Raw genomic sequence first — 25,193 nt, 5'->3', positions numbered from 1 at the left:
TTATGCCGCTCTTGTGACTTAAGTTGTTCATGGAAATGTGCGGGGAGGTTTTCCCTCTAATTCAACAGAGTTCTTGGTAAAGCAATCACTGTGAGAGTAGATGGACTGGCCGAGACAGAGGGCGCCTGGGAGTCAATCACTAGGGAAGATGTCCAGATTACCACTTCCGCTTGAGATATAGTGACAAGAACATAAAACTAAATTGGTGCAGAGGGAGAGGGAGAGAGAGAGAGGGAGAGAGAGAGAGAGAGAGAGGGAGAGAGGGAGAGAGGGAGGGAGAGAGAGAGAGAGAGAGAGAGAGAGAGAGAGAGAGAGAGAGAGAGAGAGAGAGAGAGAGAGAGAGAGAGAGAGAGAGAGAGAGAGAGAGAGAGAGAGAGAGAGAGAGGGAGAGAGGGAGGGAGAGAGAGAGAGAGAGAGAGAGAGAGAGAGAGAGAGAGAGAGAGAGAGAGAGAGAGAGAGAGAGAGAGAGAGAGAGAGGAAGAGAGAGATAGACAGACAGGCAATCACCTAAACAAACAAACAAGATGGCTACCTTTTTATTCACAGTATTAATGTGAGAGAATTAGAAAGAGGAAGAAATACAGAGACTGATAGACACAGTGTTGCCAGCGTGGAGGTCATCTTTACTGCCAGTGTTGCCAGCGTGGAGGTCATCTTTACTGCCAGTGTTGCCAGCGTGGAGGTCATCTTTACTGTCAGTGTTGCCAGCGTGGAGGTCATCTTTACTGTCAGTGTTGCCAGCGTGGAGGTCATCTTTACTGCCAGTGTTGCCAGCGTGGAGGTCATCTTTACTGCCAGTGTTGCCAGCGTGGAGGTCATCTTTACTGCCAGTGTTGCCAGCGTGGAGGTCATCTTTACTGTCAGTGTTGCCAGCGTGGAGGTCATCTTTACTGCCAGTGTTGCCAGCGAGGAGGTCATCTTTACTGTCAGTGTTGCCAGCGTGGAGGTCATCTTTACTGTCAGTGTTGCCAGCGTGGAGGTCATCTTTACTGCCAGTGTTGCCAGCGTGGAGGTCATCTTTACTGCCAGTGTTGCCAGCGTGGAGGTCATCTTTACTGTCAGTGTTGCCAGCGTGGAGGTCATCTTTACTGCCAGTGTTGCCAGCGTGGAGGTCATCTTTACTGCCAGTGTTGCCAGCGTGGAGGTCATCTTTACTGCCAGTGTTGCCAGCGTGGAGGTCATCTTTACTGCCAGTGTTGCCAGCGTGGAGGTCATCTTTACTGCCAGTGTTGCCAGCGTGGAGGTCATCTTTACTGTCAGTGTTGCCAGCGTGGAGGTCATCTTTACTGCCAGTGTTTCCAGCGTGGAGGTCATCTTTACTGCCAGTGTTGCCAGCGTGGAGGTCATCTTTACTGCCAGTGTTTCCAGCGTGGAGGTCATCTTTACTGCCAGTGTTGCCAGCGTGGAGGTCATCTTTATGGTCAGTGTTGCCAGCGTGGTCATCTTTATGGTCAGTGTTGCCAGCGTGGAGGTCATCTTTACTGCCAGTGTTGCCAGCGTGGAGGTCATCTTTACTGCCAGTGTTGCCAGCGTGGAGGTCATCTTTATGGTCAGTGTTGCCAGCGTGGAGGTCATCTTTATGGTCAGTGTTGCCAGCGTGGAGGGCATCTTTACTGCCAGTGTTGCCAGCGTGGAGGTCATCTTTATGGTCAGTGTTGCCAGCGTGGAGGTCATCTTTATGGTCAGTGTTGCCAGCGTGGAGGGCATCTTTACTGCCAGTGTCAGGCACACTCACACTCACACACACACACACACACACACACACACTCACACACACACATACACACACACACACACATACACACACACACACACACACACACACACACACACACACACACACACACACACACACACACACACGTGATTAGACAATCGAGGGTCCAAGAGCCGAAGCTCGATCTTGCAGGCACAAATAGGTAGAACACAACTAGGGCAATACCCACTCCAAACCCCCCAAGTGCCCTCCGTAACAAGGAGTGAGAACCGACGCTCCCAAACACACACTTCCGGGGATTCAAATGGACTCGAATCAAATTTTTGCTACTTTACAGTAATTGTTTGTAGTGAAAAATGTCCTCTTTGTGCAGCTGAGCCTTGAGAGAGTGGCTCAAGAAGCCGGCAACACTCACTCAAGGGGGGGGGGGCTGGAAGCCGGCTATCCACTCACTCAAGAAGGGGGGGGAGCCGGGGAGCCGGCTACATTTAAGAGGAGCCGGCTACATTTAAGAGGAGCCAGTTACATTTAAGAGAAGCCAGTTACATTTAAGAGGAGCCGGCTACATTTAAGAGGAGCCGGCTACATTTAAGAGGAGCCGGCTACATTTAAGAGGAGCCGGCTACATTTAAGAGCCGGCTACAATTAAGAGCCGGCTACATTTAAGAGGAGCCGGCTACATTTAAGAAAGGGGAGTCGGCTACATTTAAGATAGGGGGACCCGGCTACATTTAAGAGAGGGGGAGCCGGCTATCTACTCATTCAAGGAGGGGGGGCGGGGAGCCGGCTACATTTAGTAGAGGGGAGCCGGCTACATTTAGGAGAGAGGAGCCGGCTACATTTAAGAGAGGGGGAGCTGGCTACATTTAGGAGAGAGTAGCCGGCTACATTTAAGAGAGGGGAGTCGGCTACATTTAGGTGAGGGGAGCCGGCTACATTTAAGATTGGGGGAGCCGGCTACATTTAAGAGAGGGGGAGCCGGCTACATGTAAGAGAAGGGGAGCCGGCTATATTTAAGAGAGGGGGAGCCGGCTACATGTAAGAGAAGGGGAGCCGGCTACATTTAAGAGAGGGGGAGCCGGCTACATTTAAGAGAGGGGGAGCCGGCTACATGTAAGAGAAGGGGAGCCGGCTATATTTAAGAGAGGGGGAGCCGGCTACATTTAAGAGAAGGAGAGCCGGCTACATTTAAGAGGAGAGCCGGATACATTTAAGAGAAGGGGAGCCAGCTACATTTAAGAGGAGCCGGTTACATTTAAGAGAAGGGGGAGCCGGCTACATTTAAGAGGAGAGCAGGCTACATGTAAGAAAAGGGGAGCCGGCTATATTTAAGAGGAGCCGGTTACATTTAAGAGAAGGGGGAGCCGGCTACATTTAAGAGGAGAGCCGGCTACATGTAAGAGAAGTAGAGCCGGCTATATTTAAGAGAGGGGGAGCCGGCTACATTTAAGAGAAGGGGAGCCGGCTACATTTAAGAGGAGAGCCGGCTACATTTAAGAGGAGAGCCGGCTACATTTAAGAGAAGGGGAGCCGGCTACATTTAAGAGAAGGGGAGCCGGCTACATTTAAGAGAAGGGGAGCCGGCTACATTTAAGAGAGGGGGAGCCGGCTACATTTAAGAGAGGGGGAGCCGGCTACATTTAAGAGAGGGGGAGCCGGTTACATTTAAGAGAGGGGAGCCGGCTATATTTAAGAGAAGGGAGCCGGCTACATTTAAGAGAATGGAGCCGGCTACACTTAAGAGAAGGGAGCCGGCTACACTTAAGAGAAGGGAGCCGGCTACACTTATGAGAAGGGGAGCCGGCTACATTTAAAGAGAGGGGGAGCCGGCTACATTTAAGAGAGGGGGAGCCGGCTACATTTAAGAGAGGGGGAGCCGGCTACATTTAAGAGGGGGGAACCGGCTACATTTAAGAGAGGGGAGCCGGCTACTTTTAAGAGAAGGGAGCCGGCTACATTTAAGAGAAGGGAACAGGCAACATTTAAGAGAAGGGAACCGGCTACATTTAAGAGAGGGGAGCCGGCTACATTTAAGAGAGGGGGAGCAGGCTACATTTAAGAGAGGGGGAGCCGGCTACATTTAAGAGAGGGGGAGCCGGCTACATTTAAGAGAAGGGGAGCCGGCTACACTTATGAGAAGGGGAGCCGGCTACATTTAAAGAGAGGGGGAGTCGGCTACATTTAAGAGAGGGGGAGCCGGCTACATTTAAGAGAAGGGAACCGGCTACATTTAAAGAGAGGGGGAGTCGGCTACATTTAAGAGAGGGGGGAGCCGGCTAAATTTAAGAGAGGGGGAGCCGGCTACATTTAAGAGAGGGGGAGCCGGCTACATTTAAGAGAGGGGGAGCCGGCTACATTTAAAGAGAGGGGGAGCCGGCTACATTTAAGAGAAGGGGAGCCGGCTACACTTATGAGAAGGGGAGCCGGCTACATTTAAGAGAGGGGGAGCCGGCTACATTTAAGAGAGGGGGAGCCGGCTACATTTAAGAGAGGGGGAGCCGGCTACATTAGCCGGCCAGCAAGTGGAGAGACAGACAAGTTTATATTCGAAGAATTCTCCCAAAAAACATATTATAGATGAATTAATTATAAATAGGAATTCAGTAAGAAAACTCAACAACTGGCCAACCGCAACAAGTAAATGGATCAACTCTGGACAAATGTTTAATTTACATTATTGGCAACTACATGTTTTAAACATCTGAGGGGTTGGTACCTCTTATGAGAGGTTGGTACCTCTTATGAGGGGTTGGTACCTCTTATGAGGGGTTGGTACCTCTTATGAGGGGTTGGTACCTCTTATGAGGGGTTGGTACCTCTTATGAGGGGTTGGTACCTCTTATGAGGGGTTGGTACCTCTTATGAGGGGTTGGTACCTCTTATGAGGGGTTGGTACCTCTTATGAGGGGTTGGTACCTCTTATAAGGGGTTGGTACCTCTTATGAGGGGTTGGTACCTCGTATGAGGGGTTGGTACCTCTTATGAGGGGTTGGTACCTCTTATGAGGGGTTGGTACCTCTTATGAAGGGTTGGTACCTCTTATGAGGGGTTGGTACCTCTTATGAGGGGTTGGTACCTCTTATGAAGGGTTGGTCTGTGACACAGGCCTGTGATACAGGCCTGTGTCACAGGTCTGTGACACAGACCTGTGACACAGGCCTGTGATACAGGTCTGTGACACAGACCTGTGACACAGGCCTGTGATACAGGTCTGTGACACAGACCTGTGACACAGGCCTGTGATACAGGTCTGTGACACAGACCTGTGGCACAGCTCCACACATACCCTCCCCGAGGCGCCCCACTGTCTGTATATACCGTCAAAGGTGACTTGAGGGCCACGGGGGAGATCTACATATTATTATAACCTGTTAGTCTCCTGCTTGTGTCTGTCTGTCTCAGCCTTACCACGTGCAAGGGACGCCCAGAGTCCCTCGGGGCCCCCCTCACCTCAAAGGCCCTGTTCCTGGTAACCATTTGTGTAAGTTGTTATGAATAAAGCTGCTTTCTGTCTCTGTCTGTGTCTGTCTGTCCTCATTGCTTTATTTATGAACGAAGATCGTTGATTCACGTGCAGACAGGTGTTGCTTGACGCAACACCTGTCATTGCTTGACGCAACAGGTGTGGAGACAGGTGTTTGTGTTGTTTCTTGACGCAGCAGGTGTGGAGACAGGTGTTTGTTCCTTCACGCAGCAGGTGTGGAGACGAGTGAACAGAGGCATCAGAAGCCACTAACGAGGCACATGTTCCACTTGTAGGGAGGCTACCTGTAGGGAGGCTACCTGTAGGGAGGCTACCTGTAGGGAGGCTACCTGTAGGGAGGCTACCTGTAGGGAGGCTACCTGTAGGGAGGCTACCTGTAGGGAGGCTACCTGTAGGGAGGCCACCTGTAGGGAGGCCACCTGTAGGGAGGCCACCTGTAGGGAGGCTACCTGTAGGGAGTCTACCTGTAGGGAGGCTACCTGTAGGGAGGCTACCTGTAGGAGGCCACCTGTAGGGAGGCTACCTGTAGGGAGGCCACCTGTAGGGAGGCTACCTGTAGGGAGGCTACCTGTAGGGAGGCTACCTGTAGGGAGGCTACCTGTAGGGAGGCTACCTGTAGGGAGGCTACCTGTAGGGAGGCTACCTGTAGGGAGGCTACCTGTAGGGAGGCCACCTGTAGGGAGGCTACCTGTAGGGAGGCCACCTGTAGGGAGGCTACCTGTAGGGAGGCCACCTGTAGGGAGGCTACCTGTAGGGAGGCCACCTGTAGGGAGGCCACCTGTAGGGAGGCTACCTGTAGGGAGGCTACCTGTAGGGAGGCTACCTGTAGGAGGCTACCTGTAGGGAGGCTACCTGTAGGGAGGCTACCTGTAGGGAGGCCACCTGTAGGGAGGCTACCTGTAGGGAGGCTACCTGTAGGGAGGCTACCTGTAGGGAGGCTACCTGTAGGGAGGCCACCTGTAGGGAGGCTACCTGTAGGGAGGCTACCTGTAGGGAGGCTACCTGTAGGGAGGCTACCTGTAGGGAGGCTACCTGTAGGGAGGCCACCTGTAGGGAGGCTACCTGTAGGGAGGCTACCTGTAGGGAGGCTACCTGTAGGAGGCTACCTGTAGGGAGGCCACCTGTAGGGAGGCTACCTGTAGGGAGGCTACCTGTAGGGAGGCTACCTGTAGGGAGGCTACCTGTAGGGAGGCTACCTGTAGGGAGGCCACCTGTAGGGAGGCTACCTGTAGGGAGGCTACCTGTAGGGAGGCTACCTGTAGGAGGCTACCTGTAGGGAGGCTACCTGTAGGGAGGCTACCTGTAGGGAGGCTACCTGTAGGGAGGCCACCTGTAGGGAGGCTACCTGTAGGGAGGCTACCTGCAGGGAGGCTACCTGTAGGGAGGCTACCTGTAGGGAGGCTACCTGTAGGGAGGCTACCTGTAGGAGGCTACCTGTAGGGAGGCTACCTGTAGGGAGGCTACCTGTAGGGAGGCTACCTGTAGGGAGGCCACCTGTAGGGAGGCTACCTGTAGGAGGCTACCTGTAGGAGGCCACCTGTAGGAGGCTACCTGTAGGAGGTTACCTGTAGGGAGGCTACCTGTAGGAGGCTACCTGTAGGAGGCCACCTGTAGGAGGCCACCTGTAGGAGGCCACCTGTAGGGAGGCTACCTGTAGGAGGCTACCTGTAGGAGGCCACCTGTAGGAGGCCACCTGTAGGAAGCTACCTGTAGGAGGCCACCTGTAGGAGACCACCTGTAGGGAGGCTACCTGTTGGAGGCCACCTGTAGGAGGCTACCTGTAGGAGGCCACCTGTAGGAGGCCACCTGTAGGGAGGCAACCTGTAGGAGGCCACCTGTAGGAGGCCACCTGTAGGAGGCTACCTGTAGGAGGCCACCTGTAGGAGGCCACCTGTAGGGAGGCTACCTGTAGGAGGCCACCTGTAGGAGGCCACCTGTAGGAGGCCACCTGTAGGAGGCCACCTGTAGGGAGGCTACCTGTAGGAGGCCACCTGTAGGAGGCCACCTGTAGGAGGCTACCTGTAGGAGGCCACCTGTAGGAGGCCACCTGTAGGGAGGCTACCTGTAGGAGGCCACCTGTAGGAGGCCACCTGTAGGAGGCTACCTGTAGGAGGCTACCTGTAGGAGGCCACCTGTAGGAGGCTACCTGTAGGAGGCAACCTGTAGGAGGCCACCTGTAGGAGGCTACCTGTAGGAGGCTACCTGTAGGAGGCCACCTGTAGGGAGGCTACCTGTAGGAGGCCACCTGTAGGAGGCCACCTGTAGGAGGCTACCTATCCTCACATGCCATAAGTTTGACGCTAACGAGCCCAGCGCCCAAAATGTTGTGTTTGAGAGGGCTTGAAGCACCACAATTTGAACGTTGCCTCGCGCTTGTTGACAAACCAGCCTGTTTACACCCTGTCAACCGTACATTATGTGGTGGTTGTGCGGACCCAACGAGGGTCATGGGTCAAGGGTCAAGGGTCAAGGGTCAAGGGTCATGGGGACACCAAAGACGAGGCGATTATCTCATTTACCTGGACGACCAAACACGCGTCCTAGGTAAATATTCGCCGCGCGCGCGTGTTTGTGTGTACTCACCTAATTGTGCTGCGGGGGTTGAGCTCTGGCTCTTTGGTCCCGCCTCTCAACCGTCAATCAACAGGTGTACAAGTTCCTGAGCCTATTGGGCTCTATCATATCTACACTTGAAACTGTGTATGGAGTCAGCCTCCACCACATTACTTCCTAATGCATTCCATTTATCAACCACTCTGACAAGAATTTCCTCTCCCAGATGATACCAGATGAGGCATTAGAAGAGAAACAGAATGCTGATGTGATATACACGGACTTCGCAAAGGCCTTCGATAAATGTGACCATGGCGTGATAGCACAAAATGAAGTCAATGGGAATAACCGGTAAAGTAGGACGCTGGATACTCAGTTTTCTGTCAAACAGGACTCAGCGAGTAACTGTCAACCATATAAAATCTAGTCCAAGTGCAGTGAAAAGCTCTGTACCTCAAGGTACAGTCCTTGCACCACTGCTTTTCCTTATTCTCATATCAGATATAGACAAAAATACAAGTCACAGCTTCGTATCATCCTTTGCAGATGACACAAAAATCAGTATGAAAATTACCTCGGCTGAAGACATTGAAAAACTTCAAGCTGATATTAATAAAGTTTTCGACTGGGCATCAGAAAATAACATGATGTTTAACAGTGATAAATTCCAGGTACTCAGGTACGGTAAAAATGAGGACCTTAAACATAATACAGGGTACAAAACACAATCAAATGTACCGATAGTAGGAAAACAGCATGTAAAGGATTTGGGAATAATAATGTCTGACGACCTAACGTTTAAGGAGCATAACCAAGCAAATATTGCGACAGCCAGAAAAATGATCGGATGGATTACGAGAACTTTCAAATCCAGGGATCCCATCACAATGGTTGTACTCTTCAAGGCACTTGTGTTGTCCCGTCTTGAGTACTGCTCAGTACTCACTTCCCCCTTCAAAGCAGGAGAGATTGCTGAAATAGAGGGAATACAGAGAACATATACGGCACGCATAGACGCAATAAAGCACCTAAATTATTGGGATCGTCTCAAAGCCCTCCAAATGTACTCACTAGAAAGAAGACGAGAGAGATATCAAATAATATACACCTGGAAGATACTGGAGGGCAAAGTACCAAATCTACACAGTAAAATAACAACGTACTGGAGTGAAAGACATGGAAGAAAATGTAGAATAGAACCAATGAAGAGCAGAGGTGCCATAGGCACAATCAGAGAACACTGTATAAACATCAGAGGTCCGCGGTTGTTCAACGTCCTCCCAGCAAGCATAAGAAATATTGCCGGAACAACCGTGGACATTTTCAAGAGGAAACTAGATTTATTCCTCCAAGGAGTGCCGGACCAACCGGGCTGTGGTGGGTATGTGGGCCTGCGGGCCGCTCCAAGCAACAGCCTGGTGGACCAAACTCTCACAAGTCGAGCCTGGCCTCGGGCTGGGCTTGGGGAGTAGACGAACTCCCAGAACCCCATCAACCAGGTATCAACCAGGTATACCTTGTATCTGGCCTTCTTCTCCCTACACCTATCTTCATTATATTACATTTGGTTGGGTTAAACTCTAACAACCATTTGTTCGACCATTCCTTCAGCTTGTCTAGGTCTTCTTGAAGCCTCAAGCAGTCTTCCTCTGTTTTAATCCTTCTCATAATTTTGGCGTCGTCAGCAAACATTGAGAGAAATGAATCTATACCCTCCGGGAGATCATTTACGTATATCAGAAACAAGATAGGACCGAGTACAGAGCCCTGTGGGACTCCACTGGTGACTTCACGCCAATCTGAGGTCTCACCCCTCACCGTAATTCTTTGCTTCCTATTGCTCAGGTACTCCCTTATCCACTGGAGCACCTTACCAGCTACACCTGCCTGTCTCTCCAGCTTATGTACCAACCTCTTATGCGGTACTGTGTCAAAGGCTTTCCAACAATCCAAGAAAATGCAGTCCGCGCAGCCTTCTCTTTATTGGTACCTGTAGGAGGTATCCCCGACCGTCCAAGTGGTTGGGCACTATTCCTTCCCCCAGTCCCAACCCAAATCCTTATCCTAATCCCGGCCCAGTGCTATATAGTCACTGGCTTGGCACTTTCCCCTGATAATTCCCTTCTCTTTCTTGCTTAATCTTTGTCACCTGGTCGTAGAATTCTATCAAGCCTGTAAGGCAAGATTTACCCTCCCTGAACCCATGTTGATGTCCCTTCTCTCCAGATGTGTTTCTAGGTTTTTTCTCACGATCTTCTCCATCACCTTGCATGGTGTACAAGTCAAGGACACTGGCCTGTAGTTCAGTGCCTCTTGTCTGTCGCCCTTTTTGTATATTGGGACCACATTCGCCGTCTTCAATATTTCTGGTAGTTCTCCTGTCTCCAGTGACCTACTATACACTATGGAGAGTGGCAAGCAAAGTGCCTCTCCACATTCTTTCAGTACCCATGGCGAGATCCCGTCTGGACCAACACCGTTGGCCTGCACCCATTGTGTGTTTGGGCGCGTTGTGTGTAAGCGCGTGTGTTTGGAATTACGCCAGCAGGTGTTTACGCTGGTGTTTGCTAGGAAACATACACACACACACACACACAAAGCGTTATATGACAAAGAGTGCTGGGAAGACGAGACACCACGAGCGTAGCTCTCATCCTGTAACTACACTTAGGTAATTACACTTAGATAATTACACACACACACACACACACACACACACACACACACACACACACACACAGGTCTCGTAGCCTGGTGGATAGCGCGCAGGATTCGTAATTCTGTGGCGCGGGTTCGATTCCCGCACGAGGCAGAAACAAATGGGCAAAGTTTCTTTCACCCTGAATGCCCCTGTTACTTAGCAGTAAATAGGTACCTGGGAGTTAGTCAGCTGTCCCTGTCACGGGCTGCTTCCTGGGGTGTGTGTGTGTGTGTGTGTGGTGTGGGGGAAAAAAAAAAAAAAAAAAAAAAAAAAAAAGTAGTAGTTAGTAAACAGTTGATTGACAGTTGAGAGGCGGGCCGAAAGAGCAAAGCTCAACCCCCGCAAAAACACAACTAGTAAACACACACACACACACACACACACACACACACACACACACACACACACACACACACACACACACACACACAGGGTCGGGAGCCGCGGGGAGTGGCGTGCAGGACACCTGTACTGCGGTCCAGCGGTCAATAGGTAACATGAGTGTGTCTCACCGTCCGCTACACTTTACCTCAAGATGGTGGCTATTGGTGATGGTACTGCCGCTATGCACGCACACACGCAGTCACGCACACGCACACACGGGTCTGGAAGCTGAGTGGACAGTGCGCCGCACTCGTAATTCAGTGGCCCGGGTTAGGATCCCGGACTAGGCAGAGACAAATGGGCAGAGGTTCTTTCATCCTGATGCCCCTGTTACCTAGCAGTTAATAGGTACCTGGGAGTTAGATAGCTGTTACGGGCTGCTTCCTCTGTGTGTGTGTGTGTGTGTGTGTGTACTCACCTAATTGTGCTTGCGGGGGTTGAGCTTTGGCTCTTTGGTCCCGCCTCTCAACCGTCAATCAACAGGTGTACAGGTTCCTGAGCCTACTGGGCTCTATCATATCTACACTTGAAACTGTGTATGGAGTCAGCCTCCACCACATCACTGCCTAATGCATTCCACCTGTTAACTACTCTGACACTGAAAAAGTTCTTTCTAACGTCTTTATGGCTCATTTGGGTACTCAGTTTCCACCTGTGTCCCTTAGATTATTTAATACAAGAAGCACACTCACTGTCTTTATCTACCCTATCAATTCCTCTGAGAATCTAGTATGTGGTGATCATGTTCCCTCTAACTCTTCTGTCTCCCACTGACGTGAGGTTTAATCCCCATAGTCTCTCTTCGTAGCTCATACCCCTTAGTTCGGGTATTAGTCTGGTGGCAAACCTTTGAACCTTTTCCAGTTTAGTCTTATGCTTCACTAGATATGGACTCCATACTGGAGCTGCATACTCCAGGACTCGTCTGACATATGTGGTATACAAAGTTCTGAATGATTCTTTACACAAGTTTCTGAAGACGGTTCTTATGTTGGCCAACCTGGCATATGCTGCTGATGTTATCCTCTTGATATGAGCTTCAGGGGACAGGTCTGGCGTGATATCAACCCCCAGGTCTTCTCTCTCTCTCTGACTCTTGAAGTATTTCATCTCCCAAGTGATACCTTGTATCTGGTCTCCTGCTTCCTACCCCTATCTTCATTACATTACATTTGCTTGAGTTAAACTCTAACAACCATTTGTTCGACCATTCCTGTTTCATTCCATAATTTTGGTGTCGTCAGCAAGCATTGAGAGGAATGAGTCTATACCCTCTGCGAGATCATTTACGTATATCAGAAACAGGATAGGTCCAAGTACAGAGCCCTGTGGGACTCCACTGGTGACTTCACGCCAATCGGAGGTCTCACCCCTCACTGTAACTCTCTGCTTCCTATTGCTTAGGTAGTCCCTTATCCACTGGAGCGCCCTACCAGTTATTCCTGCCTGTTTCTCCAGCTTATGCATCAGGGTCTTATGGGGTACTGTGTCAAAGGCTTTCCGACAGTCCAAGAAAATGCAGTCCGCCTATCCTCCTTTTTCTTGCATAATCTTTGTCACCTGATAGTAGAATTCTATTAAGTCTGTAAGGCAAGATTTACCCTCCCTGAACCCATGTTGATGGGTTGTCACGAAGTCCCTACTCTCCAGATGTGTTACTAGGTTTTTTCTCACAATCTTCTCCATCACCTTGCATGGTATACAAGTTAAGGACACTGGCCTGTAGTTCAGTGCCTCTTGTCTGTCACCCTTTTTGTATATTGGTACTACATTAGCAGTCTTCCATATTTCTGGTAGGTCCCCTGTTTCCAGTGACTTACTATACACTATGGAGAGTGGCAAGCAAAGTGCTCCTGCACACTCTTTCAGTACCCATGTTGAGATTCCTTCCAGCCCAACAGCCTTTCTCACGTTCAGATCCACCAAGTCTCTCTTGACCTCATCTCTTGTAATTTCGAACCTTTCCAAGGTCACCTGGTTTGCTGCCACCTCTCCTAGCGCCGTGACTTCTCCCTGTTCTATTGTAAAGACCTCCCGGAACCTTTTGTTGAGTTCTTCACGCACCTCTTTGTCATTCTCTGTGTACCTGTCCTCGCCCATCCTAAGTTTCATCACCTGTTCCTTCACTGTTGTCTTCCTCCTGATGTGACTGTGTAGTAGCTTTGGTTCGGTCTTGGCTTTATTAGCTATATCATTTTCATACTTTTTCTCAGCTGCTCTTCTCACACTAACATACTCGTTCCTGGTTCTCTGGTATCTCTCTCTACTTTCTGGTGTTCTGTTATTCCGGAAGTTCCTCCACGCCCTATTGTTCAGTACCTTTGCTTCCATACATGCCCTATTATACCATGGATTCTTCTTTTGCTTCTCGGTTTTTTCCTTTTGGGCCGGGATGAACCTGTTTACTGCCTCCTGACACTTTTGGGTAACATAGTCCATCATGTCTTGTGTGTGTGTGTGTGTGTGTGTGTGTGTGTGTATGTGTGTGTGTGTGTGTGTGTGTGTGTGTGTGTGTGTGTGTGTGTGTGTGTGTGTGTGTGTGTGTACTCACCTAGTAGTACTCACCTAGTTGTGTCTGCAGGATCGAGCATTGACTCTTGGATCCCGCCTTTCGAGCATCGGTTGTTTACAGCAATGACTCCTGTCCCATTTCCCTATCATACCTGGTTTTAAAATTATGAATAGTATTTGCTTCCACAACCTGTTCCTGAAGTGCATTCCATTTTCCCACTACTCTCACGCTAAAAGAAAACTTCCTAACATCTCTATGACTCATCTGAGTTTCAAGCTTCCATCCATGTCCCCTCGTTCTGTTACTATTCCGTGTGAACATTTCGTCTATGTCCACTCTGTCAATCCCTCTAAGTATCTTATACGTTCCTATCATGTCCCCCCTCTCCCTTCTTCTTTCTAGTGTCGTAAGGCACAGTTCCCTCAGGCGCTCCTCATACCCCATCCCTCGTAGCTCTGGGACGAGTCTCGTTGCAAACCTCTGAACCTTTTCCAGTTTCATTATATGCTTCTTCAGATGGGGACTCCATGATGAGGCGGCATACTCTAAGACTGGCCTTACGTAGGCAGTGTAAAGCGCCCTAAATGCCTCCTTACTTAGGTTTCTGAATGATGTTCTAACTTTTGCCAGTGTAGAGTACGCTGCTGTCGTTATCCTATTTATATGTGCCTCAGGAGATAGATTAGGTGTTACGTCCACCCCCAGGTCTCTTTCACGCGTCGTTACAGGTAGGCTGTTCCCCTTCATTGTGTACTGTCCCTTTGGTCTCCTATCTCCTAGTCCCATTTCCATAACTTTACATTTGCTCGTGTTGAATTCCAGTAGCCATTTCTCTGACCATCTCTGCAAGCTGTTCAGGTCCTCTTGGAGGATCCTGCAATCCTCATCTGTCACAACTCTTCTCATCAACTTTGCGTCATCCACAAACATCGACATGTAGGACTCTACTCCTGTAAACATGTCGTTAACATATACAAGAAATAGAATTGGTCCCAGCACCGATCCTTGTGGTACTCCACTTGTTACTGTTCGCCAGTCCGACTTCTCGCCCCTTACCGTAACTCTTTGGCTCCTTCCTGTTAGGTAGTTCCTTATCCATGCTAGGACCTTTCCCCCCACCCCCGCCTGCCTCTCGAGTTTGAACAGCAGTCTCATGTGCGGTACTGTATCAAAGGCTTTTTGGCAGTCCAGAAATATGCAGTCTGCCCAACCATCTCTGTCCTGTCTTATCCTCGTTATTTTATCATAGAATTCCAGAAGGTTTGTTAGGCACAATTTCCCTGTCCAGAACCCATGTTGATGTTTGTTCACAAACCTAATGTTCTCCAGGTGTGCAACCAGTCGTTGCCTAATTATTCTTTCCAGTATTTTACAGGGGATGCTTGTCAGTGATACAGGTCTATAGTTAAGTGCCTCCTCCCTATCGCCTTTCTTGAAGATCGGCACGACATTTGCCTTCTTCCAGCAACTGGGCAATTCTCCTGACATAAGTGACTCATTAAAGATCATTGCCAGAGGCACGCTGAGGGCCTGTGCTGCTTCTTTTAGTATCCACGGTGATACTTTGTCTGGTCCAACTGCTTTAGTTGCATCTAGAGTTGTCAACTGTTTCATTACCTCCTCTGCTGTCACCTCTATATCTGATACTCTTTCATCTAGGGTAACCCCTTCCAACAATGGGAGCTGCTCAGTCTCGGTAGTGAACACTCCATGGAAACTGGCATTCAGTGCCTCGCAGATTTCCTTGTCACTTTCAGTATATGCCCCCTCTGTCTTCCTTAGTCTTGTCACTTGGTCGTTCACCGACATTTTTCTTCTTATATGACTGTGTAGTAACTTAGGTTGTTTTTTTGCTTTGATTGCAATATCGTTCTCATAGTCCCTTTCCGATGTTCGTCTTATGTTAATGTAATCGTTCCTAGCTCTGTTGTATCTGCTTCTGTTGTCCTCTGTTCTTTGTCTTCTGTACTTCCTCCACTCCCGCCTGCTGGCCATTTTTGCTTCCTGACACTGTCTATTAAACCATGGGTTATTATATTCCTTCTTATTTTTTCCCTTTACCGTTGGTATAAATCTCTCTTCGGCCTCCTGGCATTTCTGTATGACTAGGTCCATCATATCTTGGACTGTTTTTCCTCTAATTTCTTCCTCCCACTGCACTTCACCCAGATAGTCCCTTATCCTCTTATAGTCCCCTTTCCTGTAGTCAGCTCTCCTTTCCCAGATCTCTTGTCCCATGGTCATAAGTTTGAATTCCATCAAGTAGTCAAAGACTAGGACACAATGGTCACTGGCCCCTAGAGGTATTTCATGCTCTAAATTCTCGATATCTTCTACGTTCTGGGTGAAAATCAGGTCTAATAGGCTCGGTGCATCTCCTCCTCTTTCCTTTGTGTCTTCCTTCACATGTTGTGTCAGGAAATTCCTGTCTATAACATCTACTAATTTTGCTCCCCACGTTTCGTCCCCTCCATGGGGATTCCTTGATTCCCAATTTATCTCTCCATGATTTAGGTCCCCCATGATCAGCAGCTTCGCTCTCATTCTGTGGGCTAGTGTTGCTGCCTTCTGCAGTTCATCTATACATGCTTTGTTGTTGTCATCATACTCCTGTGTGTGTGTGTGTGTGTGTGTGTGTGTGTGTGTGTGTGTGTGTGTGTGTGTGTGTGTGTGTGTGTGTGTGTGTGTGTGTGTGTGTGTGAAATATATATAGTAGGTATGACAGCTATAGATTGAAAGTTGGGCAAATAGGTTGTTTGCCCGAAACGCTATGCGTGCTTTACAAGAAGGTAATTTCAACTTAAACTCTATATTTTCTGTTTAACCTCCCCAATGTACCTTCTTGTATTCATATACACAAATAAAGTGGTACATCAGACAACCGATGGTTAGAAAGGTGGGGTCCAAGAACTAGCACCTGGATCTTGCAGGCACCAACAATGCGAACAAAATACAATGGAGGCCTGGCGAGGACCGGGCCGCGAGGATATTGAGCCCCGAAATCATCGTAAGGTAGGACTCTCCTCTCTCTCAGCCACTTTATCACAAGTCCTCCCGCTGCTGGAAGGAACGACTCCTGCAGTATCGACGTGTTTAATGATTAATGATTGATCGTAGTTAGGTTCCTGTGACATCCAGACAGCATATATTGACCTCTCAGGTTCCTGTGACATCCAGACAGCCTGTATAGATCTCTCAGGTTCCTGTGACATCCAGACAGCCTGTATAGATCTCTCAGGTTCCTGTGACATCCAGACAGCCTGTATAGATCTCTCAGGGTCCTGTGACATCCAGACAGCATATATAGACCTCTCAGGTTCCTGTGACATCCAGACAGCATATATAGACCTCTCAGGTTCCTGTGACATTCAGACAGCCTGTATAGATCTCTCAGGTTCCTGTGACATCCAGACAGCCTGTATAGACCTCTCAGGTTCCTGTGACATCCAGACAGCCTGTATAGATCTCTCAGGTTCCTGTGACATCCAGACAGCATATATAGACCTCTCAGGTTCCTGTGACATCCAGACAGCATATATAGACCTCTCAGGTTCCTGTGACATCCAGACAGCCTGTATAGATCTCTCAGGTTCCTGTGACATCCAGACAGCATATATAGACCTCTCAGGTTCCTGTGACATCCAGACAGCATATATAGACCTCTCAGGTTCCTGTGACATCCAGACAGCCTGTATAGATCTCTCAGGTTCCTGTGACATCCAGACAGCATATATAGACCCTCAGGTTCCTGTGACATCCAGACAGCATATATAGACCTCTCAGGTTCCTGTGACATCCAGACAGCCTGTATAGATCTCTCAGGTTCCTGTGACATCCAGACAGCATATATAGACCCTCAGGGTCCTGTGACATCCAGACAGCATATATAGACCTCTCAGGTTCCTGTGACATCCAGACAGCATATATAGACCTCTCAGGTTCCTGTGACATCCAGACAGCATATATAGACCCTCAGGGTCCTGTGACATCCAGACAGCATATATAGACCTCTCAGGTTCCTGTGACATCCAGACAGCATATATAGACTTCTCAGGTTCCTGTGACATCCAGACAGCATATATATACCCTCAGGGTCCTGTGACATCCAGACAGCCTGTATAGACCTCTCAGGTTCCAAGGGAACTCTTTGATCAGAGTTTATTTATAACAAAAAAAAAATTAATTCCTCTGTAACACTATAATATAATTTAAACTGTATGACAGAACTTGCTTATCCCATGACAAAATTTTTTTTATATAAAAATCCTATGAAATATGCTGATTTAAAAGGCCTAAATAATTACCTTTTGACGGAAGCATGTCCGGAATATTTAATGATTTCAAAGTTTGTTTATTATATTAAACATATTTATAAATATTAAATATGCATTCATTGTACATATGCATTCTCGTTCATTATATATTCACCGCTTATACATGTGTGCCTCCTGACACACACACACACACACACACACACACACACAAACACACACACACAATGAATGCCAGGAATGAATATGTCAGGATGAGAAGAGAGGCAGAAAGACAATACGAAAATGACATCGCAAGCAAGGCAAAGACTCAGCCTAAATTGTTGCATAGCCACATTAGGAGAAAAACAACAGTAAAGGAACAGGTTATGAGATTAAGGATAGGGGCGGAAGGATTCACTACAAATGACAAGGAAATGTGTGACGAATTGAATAAGAAATTCCAGGAGGTCTTCACCTTAGAGCAAGGAGAAATTCCAGAGGTAAGTGAGGGAATAGCTAACCAGGAACCACTGGAAGAGTTTGAGATTACCAGTGGGGAAGTAAGGAAGTCTTTACTAGAGTTGGACGTGACGAAGGCTATAGGCCCAGATGGAATCTCCCCTTGGGTTCTAAAGGAAGGAGCAAGAGAACTGAGCCTACCACTCTCCATAGTGTATAACAAATCACTGGCAACAGGGGAACTGCCAGATATTTGGAAAGCAGCTAACGTAGTCCCGATATACAAGAAAGGGGATAGACAGGAGGCACTGAACTACAGGCCAGTGTCCCTAACCTGCATACCATGCAAGCTGATGGAGAAGATTGTGCGAAAAAAACTAGTGGAGCATCTGGAGTGAAGGAACTTTGTAACACAGCATCAACATGGGTTCAGGGATGGCAGGTCCTGCCTCACAGGGTTACTTGAATTCTACGACCAGGCAACAAAAATAAGGCAAGAAAGAGAAGGGTGGGCAGACTGCATATTTTTGGATTGTCAGAAAGCCTTTGATACAGTGCCACACAAGAGGCTAGTGCGAAAGTTGGAGATGCAGGCTGGAGTGAGAGGGAAGGTACTCCGGTGGATAGAGGAGTACCTAAGCAACAGGAGACAACGAGTCTGTGTGAGGGGTGAGGTCTCAGATTGGCGAGACGTCACAAGTGGAGTCCCGCAGGGGTCAGTCCTTGGACCTATACTGTTTCTGGTATATGTAAATGATCTCCCAGAGGGTATAGATTCGTTCCTCTCAATGTTTGCCGACGATGCAAAAATTATGAGGAGGATTGAAACAGAGGATGATAGTAGGAGGCTACAAGATGACCTGGATAGACTGAGTGAATGGTCCAACAAATGGCTGTTGAAGTTCAACCCGAGTAAATGCAAAGTAATGAAACTAGGCAGTGGAAACAGGAGGCCAGACACAGGATACAGAATAGGAGATGAAGTACTTAATGAAACAGACAGAGAGAAAGATCTAGGAGTTGATATCACACCAAACCTGTCTCCTGAAGCCCACATTAAGAGAATAACGTCTGCGGCATATGCGAGGCTGGCTAACATCAGAACGGCGTTCAGGAACCTGTGTAAGGAATCATTCAGAATCTTGTACACCACATATGTAAGACCAATCCTGGAGTATGCGGCCCCAGCATGGAGCCCGTACCTTGTCAAGCACAAGACGAAGCTGGAAAAAGTCCAAAGGTATGCTACTAGACTAGTCCCAGAACTGAGAGGCATGAGTTATGAGGAAAGGCTGCGGGAAATGCACCTTACGACACTGGAAGACAGAAGAGTAAGGGGGGACATGATCACAACCTACAAAATCCTCAGGGGAATCGACCGGGTAAACAAGGATGAACTATTCAACACTGGTGGGACGCGAACAAGGGGACACAGGTGGAAGCTGAGTACCCAAATGAGCCACAGAGACGTTAGAAAGAACTTTTTCAGTGTCAGAGTAGTTAACAGATGGAATGCATTAGGAAGTGATCTGGTGGAGGCTGACTCCATACACAGTTTCAAATGTAGATATGATAGAGCCCAATAGGCTCAGGAATCTGTACACCAGTTGATTGACGGTTGAGAGGCGGGACCAAAGAGCCAGAGCTCAACCCCCGCAAGCACAATTAGGTGAGTACAATTAGGTGAGTGAGTACACACACACACACACACACACATGTACGTACTTATGTGTGTTATTAAAATATTTCATTATTCACACACAAATCTTGAAACAGAGACGTGAGTAATCACAGAGAGACAGGTGAGTAACCACACAGCAGAGGTGAGTAACAACAGAGACAAACGGAGGTGAGTAACCACAGAGACACAGGTGAGTAACCACAGAGACAGACGGATGTGAGTAACCACAGACACACAGATGAGTAACCACAGACACAGGTGAGTAAAGACGAATATTTACAGACTTTAATGCAGAAAGAACAGAACTTTAATAATAGTTTTGGAGGACAAATTCGTGGCGAGAAAGCAAGGAGCCTTTGAGGATATTGAGAGTACCAGAGATGAGGTGAGGAGGTGTCTGCTTGAACAAGACCTGAATAAGGCTGTTGGACCTGATGGAATGTCACCATGGGTGGTTAAAGAGGGGGCAGAAGCTCTTTGTGTGCCACTCTCTATGGTGTATAACAAGTCACTGGAAACAGGAGACCTACCAGAGAGTTGGAAGACAGCTAATGTAGTCCCAATATACACAAAGTGTGATTGGCAGGAGGTCCTAAACTACAGGCCGGTCTTTAACTTGTATACCATGCAAGGTGATGGAGAAGATCGTGAGGAAAGCCTGGTAGCACATCTGGAGAGAAGGGACTTTCTAACACGTCACCAGCATGGGTTCAGGGATGGTAAATCGTGTCTCACAGGTTTAATAGAATTCTATGACCAAGCAACAAGCATCATGCAAGAAAGAGATGGATGGGCTGACTGCATTTTCTTGAACTGTCAAAAAGAGTTTGACACAGTACCCCATAAAAGGCTGTTACATAGGTTAGGGAGCCGGTCGGCCGAGCGGACTGCACGCTGGACTTGTGATCCTGTGGTCCCGGGGTCGATCCCGGGCGCCGGCGAGAAACAATGGGCAGAGTTTCTTTCACCCTATGCCCCTGTTACCTAGCAGCAAAATAGGTACCTGGGTGTTAGTCAGTTGTCACGGGCTGCTTCCTGGGGGTGGAGGCCTGGTCGAGGACCGGGCCGCGGTGACACTAAAGCCCCGAAATCATCTCAAGATAACCTCAAGATATAGGTTGGAGAAACAAGCTTGAGTGAGTGGTAAGGTGCTCGAATGGATAAGGGAGTACCTAAACAACAGGAAGCAGAGAGTTACAGTGAGGGATGAGACCTCAGACTGGCGTGATGTCATCAGCTGAGTCCCACAGGGTTCTATACTCGGTCTTATCCTCTTTCTGATATACATGAATAATCTTCCAGAAGGTACACACTCATTCCTCTCAATATTTCTTAATGATGCTAAAATTATGGGAATGATTAAGACTGAAGAGGACGGCAAGAGGCTATAGGATGACCTGGAAGGATTGAAGGAATGGTCCAACAAATGTCTACTAGAGTTTAACTAGAGCAAGTGCAAAGTTATGAAGACAGGAGTAGGGAGTAAGAGGCCAAACACAAGGTATCAGTTGGGAGAGGACATCCTTCAGGAGTCAGGAAGAGATAAAGTTCATGGGGTTGATATCACACCAGACCTCTCCCCTGAAGCACACATCAAAAGAATAACATCTGCGGCGTATGCAAGGCTGGCTAACATAAGAAGTGCCTTCAGAAACTTGTGTAAGGAATCATTCAGAACATTGTATACCTCATATGTTAGACCAATACTGGAGTATGCGGCCCCAGCATGGAATCCACAGGTAGTCAAATACAAAATGAAGTAAGAAAAGGTTGATAGGTATGCCACCAGGCAAGTCCCCGAGCTGAGGGGTATGAGCTACGAGAAAAGATAACTGAATTGAAGTCAGAGGAGACACGATCACTACCTATAAAATTCTCAGAGGAATTGACAGGGTAGAAAAAGATAAACTGTTTCGTAAGGGTGGGACACGAACAAGGGGACACAGGTGGAGACTGAGTACCCACATGAGCCACAGAGACGTTAGAAAGAACTTTTAAGTGTCAGAGTAGTTAACAGGTGGAATGCATTAGGCAGTGATGTGGTGGAGGCTGACTCCATACACAGTTTCAAGTGTAGATATGATAGAGCCCAATAGGCTCAGGAACCGGTACACCAGTTGATTGACAGTTGAGAGGCTGACCAAAGAGCCAGAGCTCAACCCCCGCAAGCACAATTAGGCGAGTACAATTAGGAGAGTAGACACACACACATGTAAAACCTCCAAATATGTAGAGAGCGTGTACATATGTGGTGTAAGGAGTAGACAGTACACTCCCCAGGCAGGCAGTAGAGCTGCTGGTAATGGGAGACCTTGACCCTGGCCAGATTGACTGGGAACCATGCCCAAGACGGGACCGGCATCCTGTAATGGAAACAAAAGGAAAATGAAGCGATTTTAATTTAGCTGTCATCAATGAAGGTCATCAATCCCTGCAGGTCACGCCAATATAGGTCATCAATCCCTGCAGGTCACGCCAATATAGGTCATCAATCTCTGCAGGTGACACCAATATAGGTCATCAATCCACGAGGACACCAATAGAGGTCAACAATCCCTGGAAACACCAATAGAGGTCATCAATCCCTGGAAATACCAATAGAGGTCATCAATCCCTGGAAACACCAATAGAGGTCATCAATCCCTGCAGGTGACACCAATATAGGTCATCAATCCCTGCAGGTGACACCAATATAGGTCATCAATCCCTGCAGGTGACACCAATATAGGTCATCAATCCCTGCAGGTGACACCAATATAGGTCATCAATCCCTGCAGGTGACACCAATGTAAGTCATCAATCCACGAGGACACCAATAGAGGTCAACAATCCCTGGAAACACCAATAGAGGTCATCAATCCCTGGAAATACCAATAGAGGTCATCAATCCCTGGAAACACCAATAGAAGTCATCAATCCCTGCAGGTGACACCAATATAGGTCATCAATCCCTGCAGGTGACACCAATATAGGTCATCAATCCCTGCAGGTGACACCAATATAGGTCATCAATCCCTGCAGGTGACACCAATATAAGTCATCAATCCACGAGGACACCAATAGAGGTCAACAATCCCTGGAAACACCAATAGAGGTCATCAATCCCTGGAAATACCAATAGAGGTCATCAATCCCTGGAAATACCAATAGAGGTCATCAATCCCTGGAAATACCAATAGAGGTCATCAATCCCTGGAAACACCAATAGAGGTCATCAATCCCTGGAAATACCAATAGAGGTCATCAATCCCTGGAAACACCAATAGAGGTCATCAATCCCTGGAGGTGACACCAATATAGGTCATCAATCCCTGCAGGTGACACCAATATAGGTCATCAATCCCTGCAGGTGACACCAATATAGGTCATCAATCCCTGCAGGTGACACCAATATAGGTCATCAATCCCTGCAGGTGACACCAATATAAGTCATCAATCCACGAGGACACCAATAGAGGTCAACAATCCCTAGAAACACCAATAGAGGTCATCAATCCCTGGAAATACCAATAGAGGTCATCAATCCCTGGAAACACCAATAGAGGTCATCAATCCCTGGAAACACCAACAGAGGTCATCAATCCCTGGAAATACCAATAGAGGTCATCAATCCCTGGAAACACCAATAGAGGTCATCAATCCCTGGAAACACCAATAGAGGTCATCAATCCCTGGAAACACCAACAGAGGTCATCAATCCCTGGAAACACCAACAGAGGTCATCAATCCCTGGAAACACCAATAGAGGTCATCAATCCCTGGAAACACCAACAGAGGTCATCAATCCCTGGAAACACCAACAGAGGTCATCAATCCCTGGAAATACCAATAGAGGTCATCAATCCCTGGAAACACCAATAGAGGTCATCAATCCCTGGAAACACCAATAGAGGTCATCAATCCCTGGAAACACCAACAGAGGTCATCAATCCCTGGAAATACCAACAGAGGTCATCAATCCCTGGAAATACCAATAGAGGTCATCAATCCGTGCAGGTGACACCAATATAGGTCATCACTCTCGGACAACACTGTCAAATGTTAAAGGTAGAACAAGTTGTTAAGAACACAGGAAGTTGTTAAATCACTTTCGTTATGAGTTTTCTCGTTTGATTTCCAGTATGCCTCAGGGAAGTGAAATTATTACTCGATTACTCCCTCCCACTCCCTCTCTCGCTCCTTTCCCCCTCCCTCTCTCTATCCCTCTCTCCCTCCCTTCTCTCCTTCCCCCTCTCTATCCCTCCCTGTATCCCACCTCTCTATCCTAGTGAAAGTTGTAGCATTAAATATTATGATAGATATCGTGAGGAGACATTCACATATGGTGTCGGAAAATCCGACACCATTTAATAATCATACAGATAATAACTGTATTACCAACAAGTTACCCATAGAAAACGTAACTTGTAGTGGAATTACCGTCTATAGAAAACGGGATATCATCACCACATACTATTATAATTCACCACCTATTATGGTGGGAATTATTCTTAAATACATAAGTCTTTGGACTTTACCATCATAAAAACATCTTATATAAATTAACTTAATTATCAATATTAAAGTAGAGTAAATGTGACCCTTCTATCACTTTCTGAAATCTGGACAAAGTAGGCCAGGCGTCAGGGAGGAGGAGGGCAGCCATTGTTGAGGAGACCAGAGGCTCACACGGGAGCAAATACGGCTCCTGTTAATTTTACTTGGACGTAGTGTTATGGATACCAAAGGTGTACCATCTGTCAACACGCTGTCAACAAATCAAGTTAAGTGTTCTTTCCGAAACCCATTATCTATCATTAGTGGCCATTAATGTCATTATATAGGGTGACCCGGTTAGAACGCGAAATCGCCTCATACTAAAGGTAATTAAGCCAGGTCTTTAATGTTCCATGTACTGTATAGTGTTTTCTCTGATATACTTGTCATATATAGGTATCTGGCTTCACAGCTAGCGCACTTTTGACAGGTCAAGACGAGGATGCAAGATTTGTGCACCAGTTACTGGGTGATATGGAAGCTACCTCAAAGAGGATAATTTGGTGTCTACACCCTAGTTATACCTGGTGGACTAACCTGCTGTACTATAAGATAAGGAACCTCTTCAATGTATGTAGTTACTGTAGTTTGATTGGCTGCATACATATAAATATAAACCCCCCTAATGTGTAGAGGATCGATTTGTGAGATTAAGAGATTATTGCAGAAATACAGTCCACTTAACATTATACAAATTGCTATCGAAGTATATAAATTAACGTAAATATAAATTCATATAAATTAAATAAATATAAATCTCACAGGTCGGTTCCCACATATGGGACTAATAGAACAAGAACCCGGCAATGTGATGTTATAGTGGCCAGAATACGCCTGGGATATAGACGTATCTGGCAGCTTTCTCAAAACCCAAATGTCCAATACACAATGTGTCAACTTTGTGAAAGTGTAC

General features: G+C 47.7%; 1 protein-coding gene across 1 annotated transcript in view; it reads right to left on the bottom strand.

Annotated features, from left to right (window-relative positions):
- Nucleotides 1-562: 562 nt before the first annotated feature.
- Nucleotides 563-25,193, bottom strand: part of LOC123766667 (uncharacterized) — a 32,008-nt gene continuing 7,377 nt past the window's right edge. The window contains exon 2 of the mRNA XM_069308582.1: nucleotides 563-1,712. Coding sequence (XP_069164683.1) covers nucleotides 563-1,712 — 1,150 coding nt within the window. The remainder of the gene's footprint in view (nucleotides 1,713-25,193) is intronic.

This window comes from Procambarus clarkii, chromosome 62 (genome assembly GCF_040958095.1).
Source record: "Procambarus clarkii isolate CNS0578487 chromosome 62, FALCON_Pclarkii_2.0, whole genome shotgun sequence".
Taxonomy (NCBI): domain Eukaryota; kingdom Metazoa; phylum Arthropoda; class Malacostraca; order Decapoda; family Cambaridae; genus Procambarus; species Procambarus clarkii.
The sequence above is the reverse complement of the archived record's forward strand: the minus strand, read 5'-3'. Positions and strand labels throughout refer to the sequence as shown.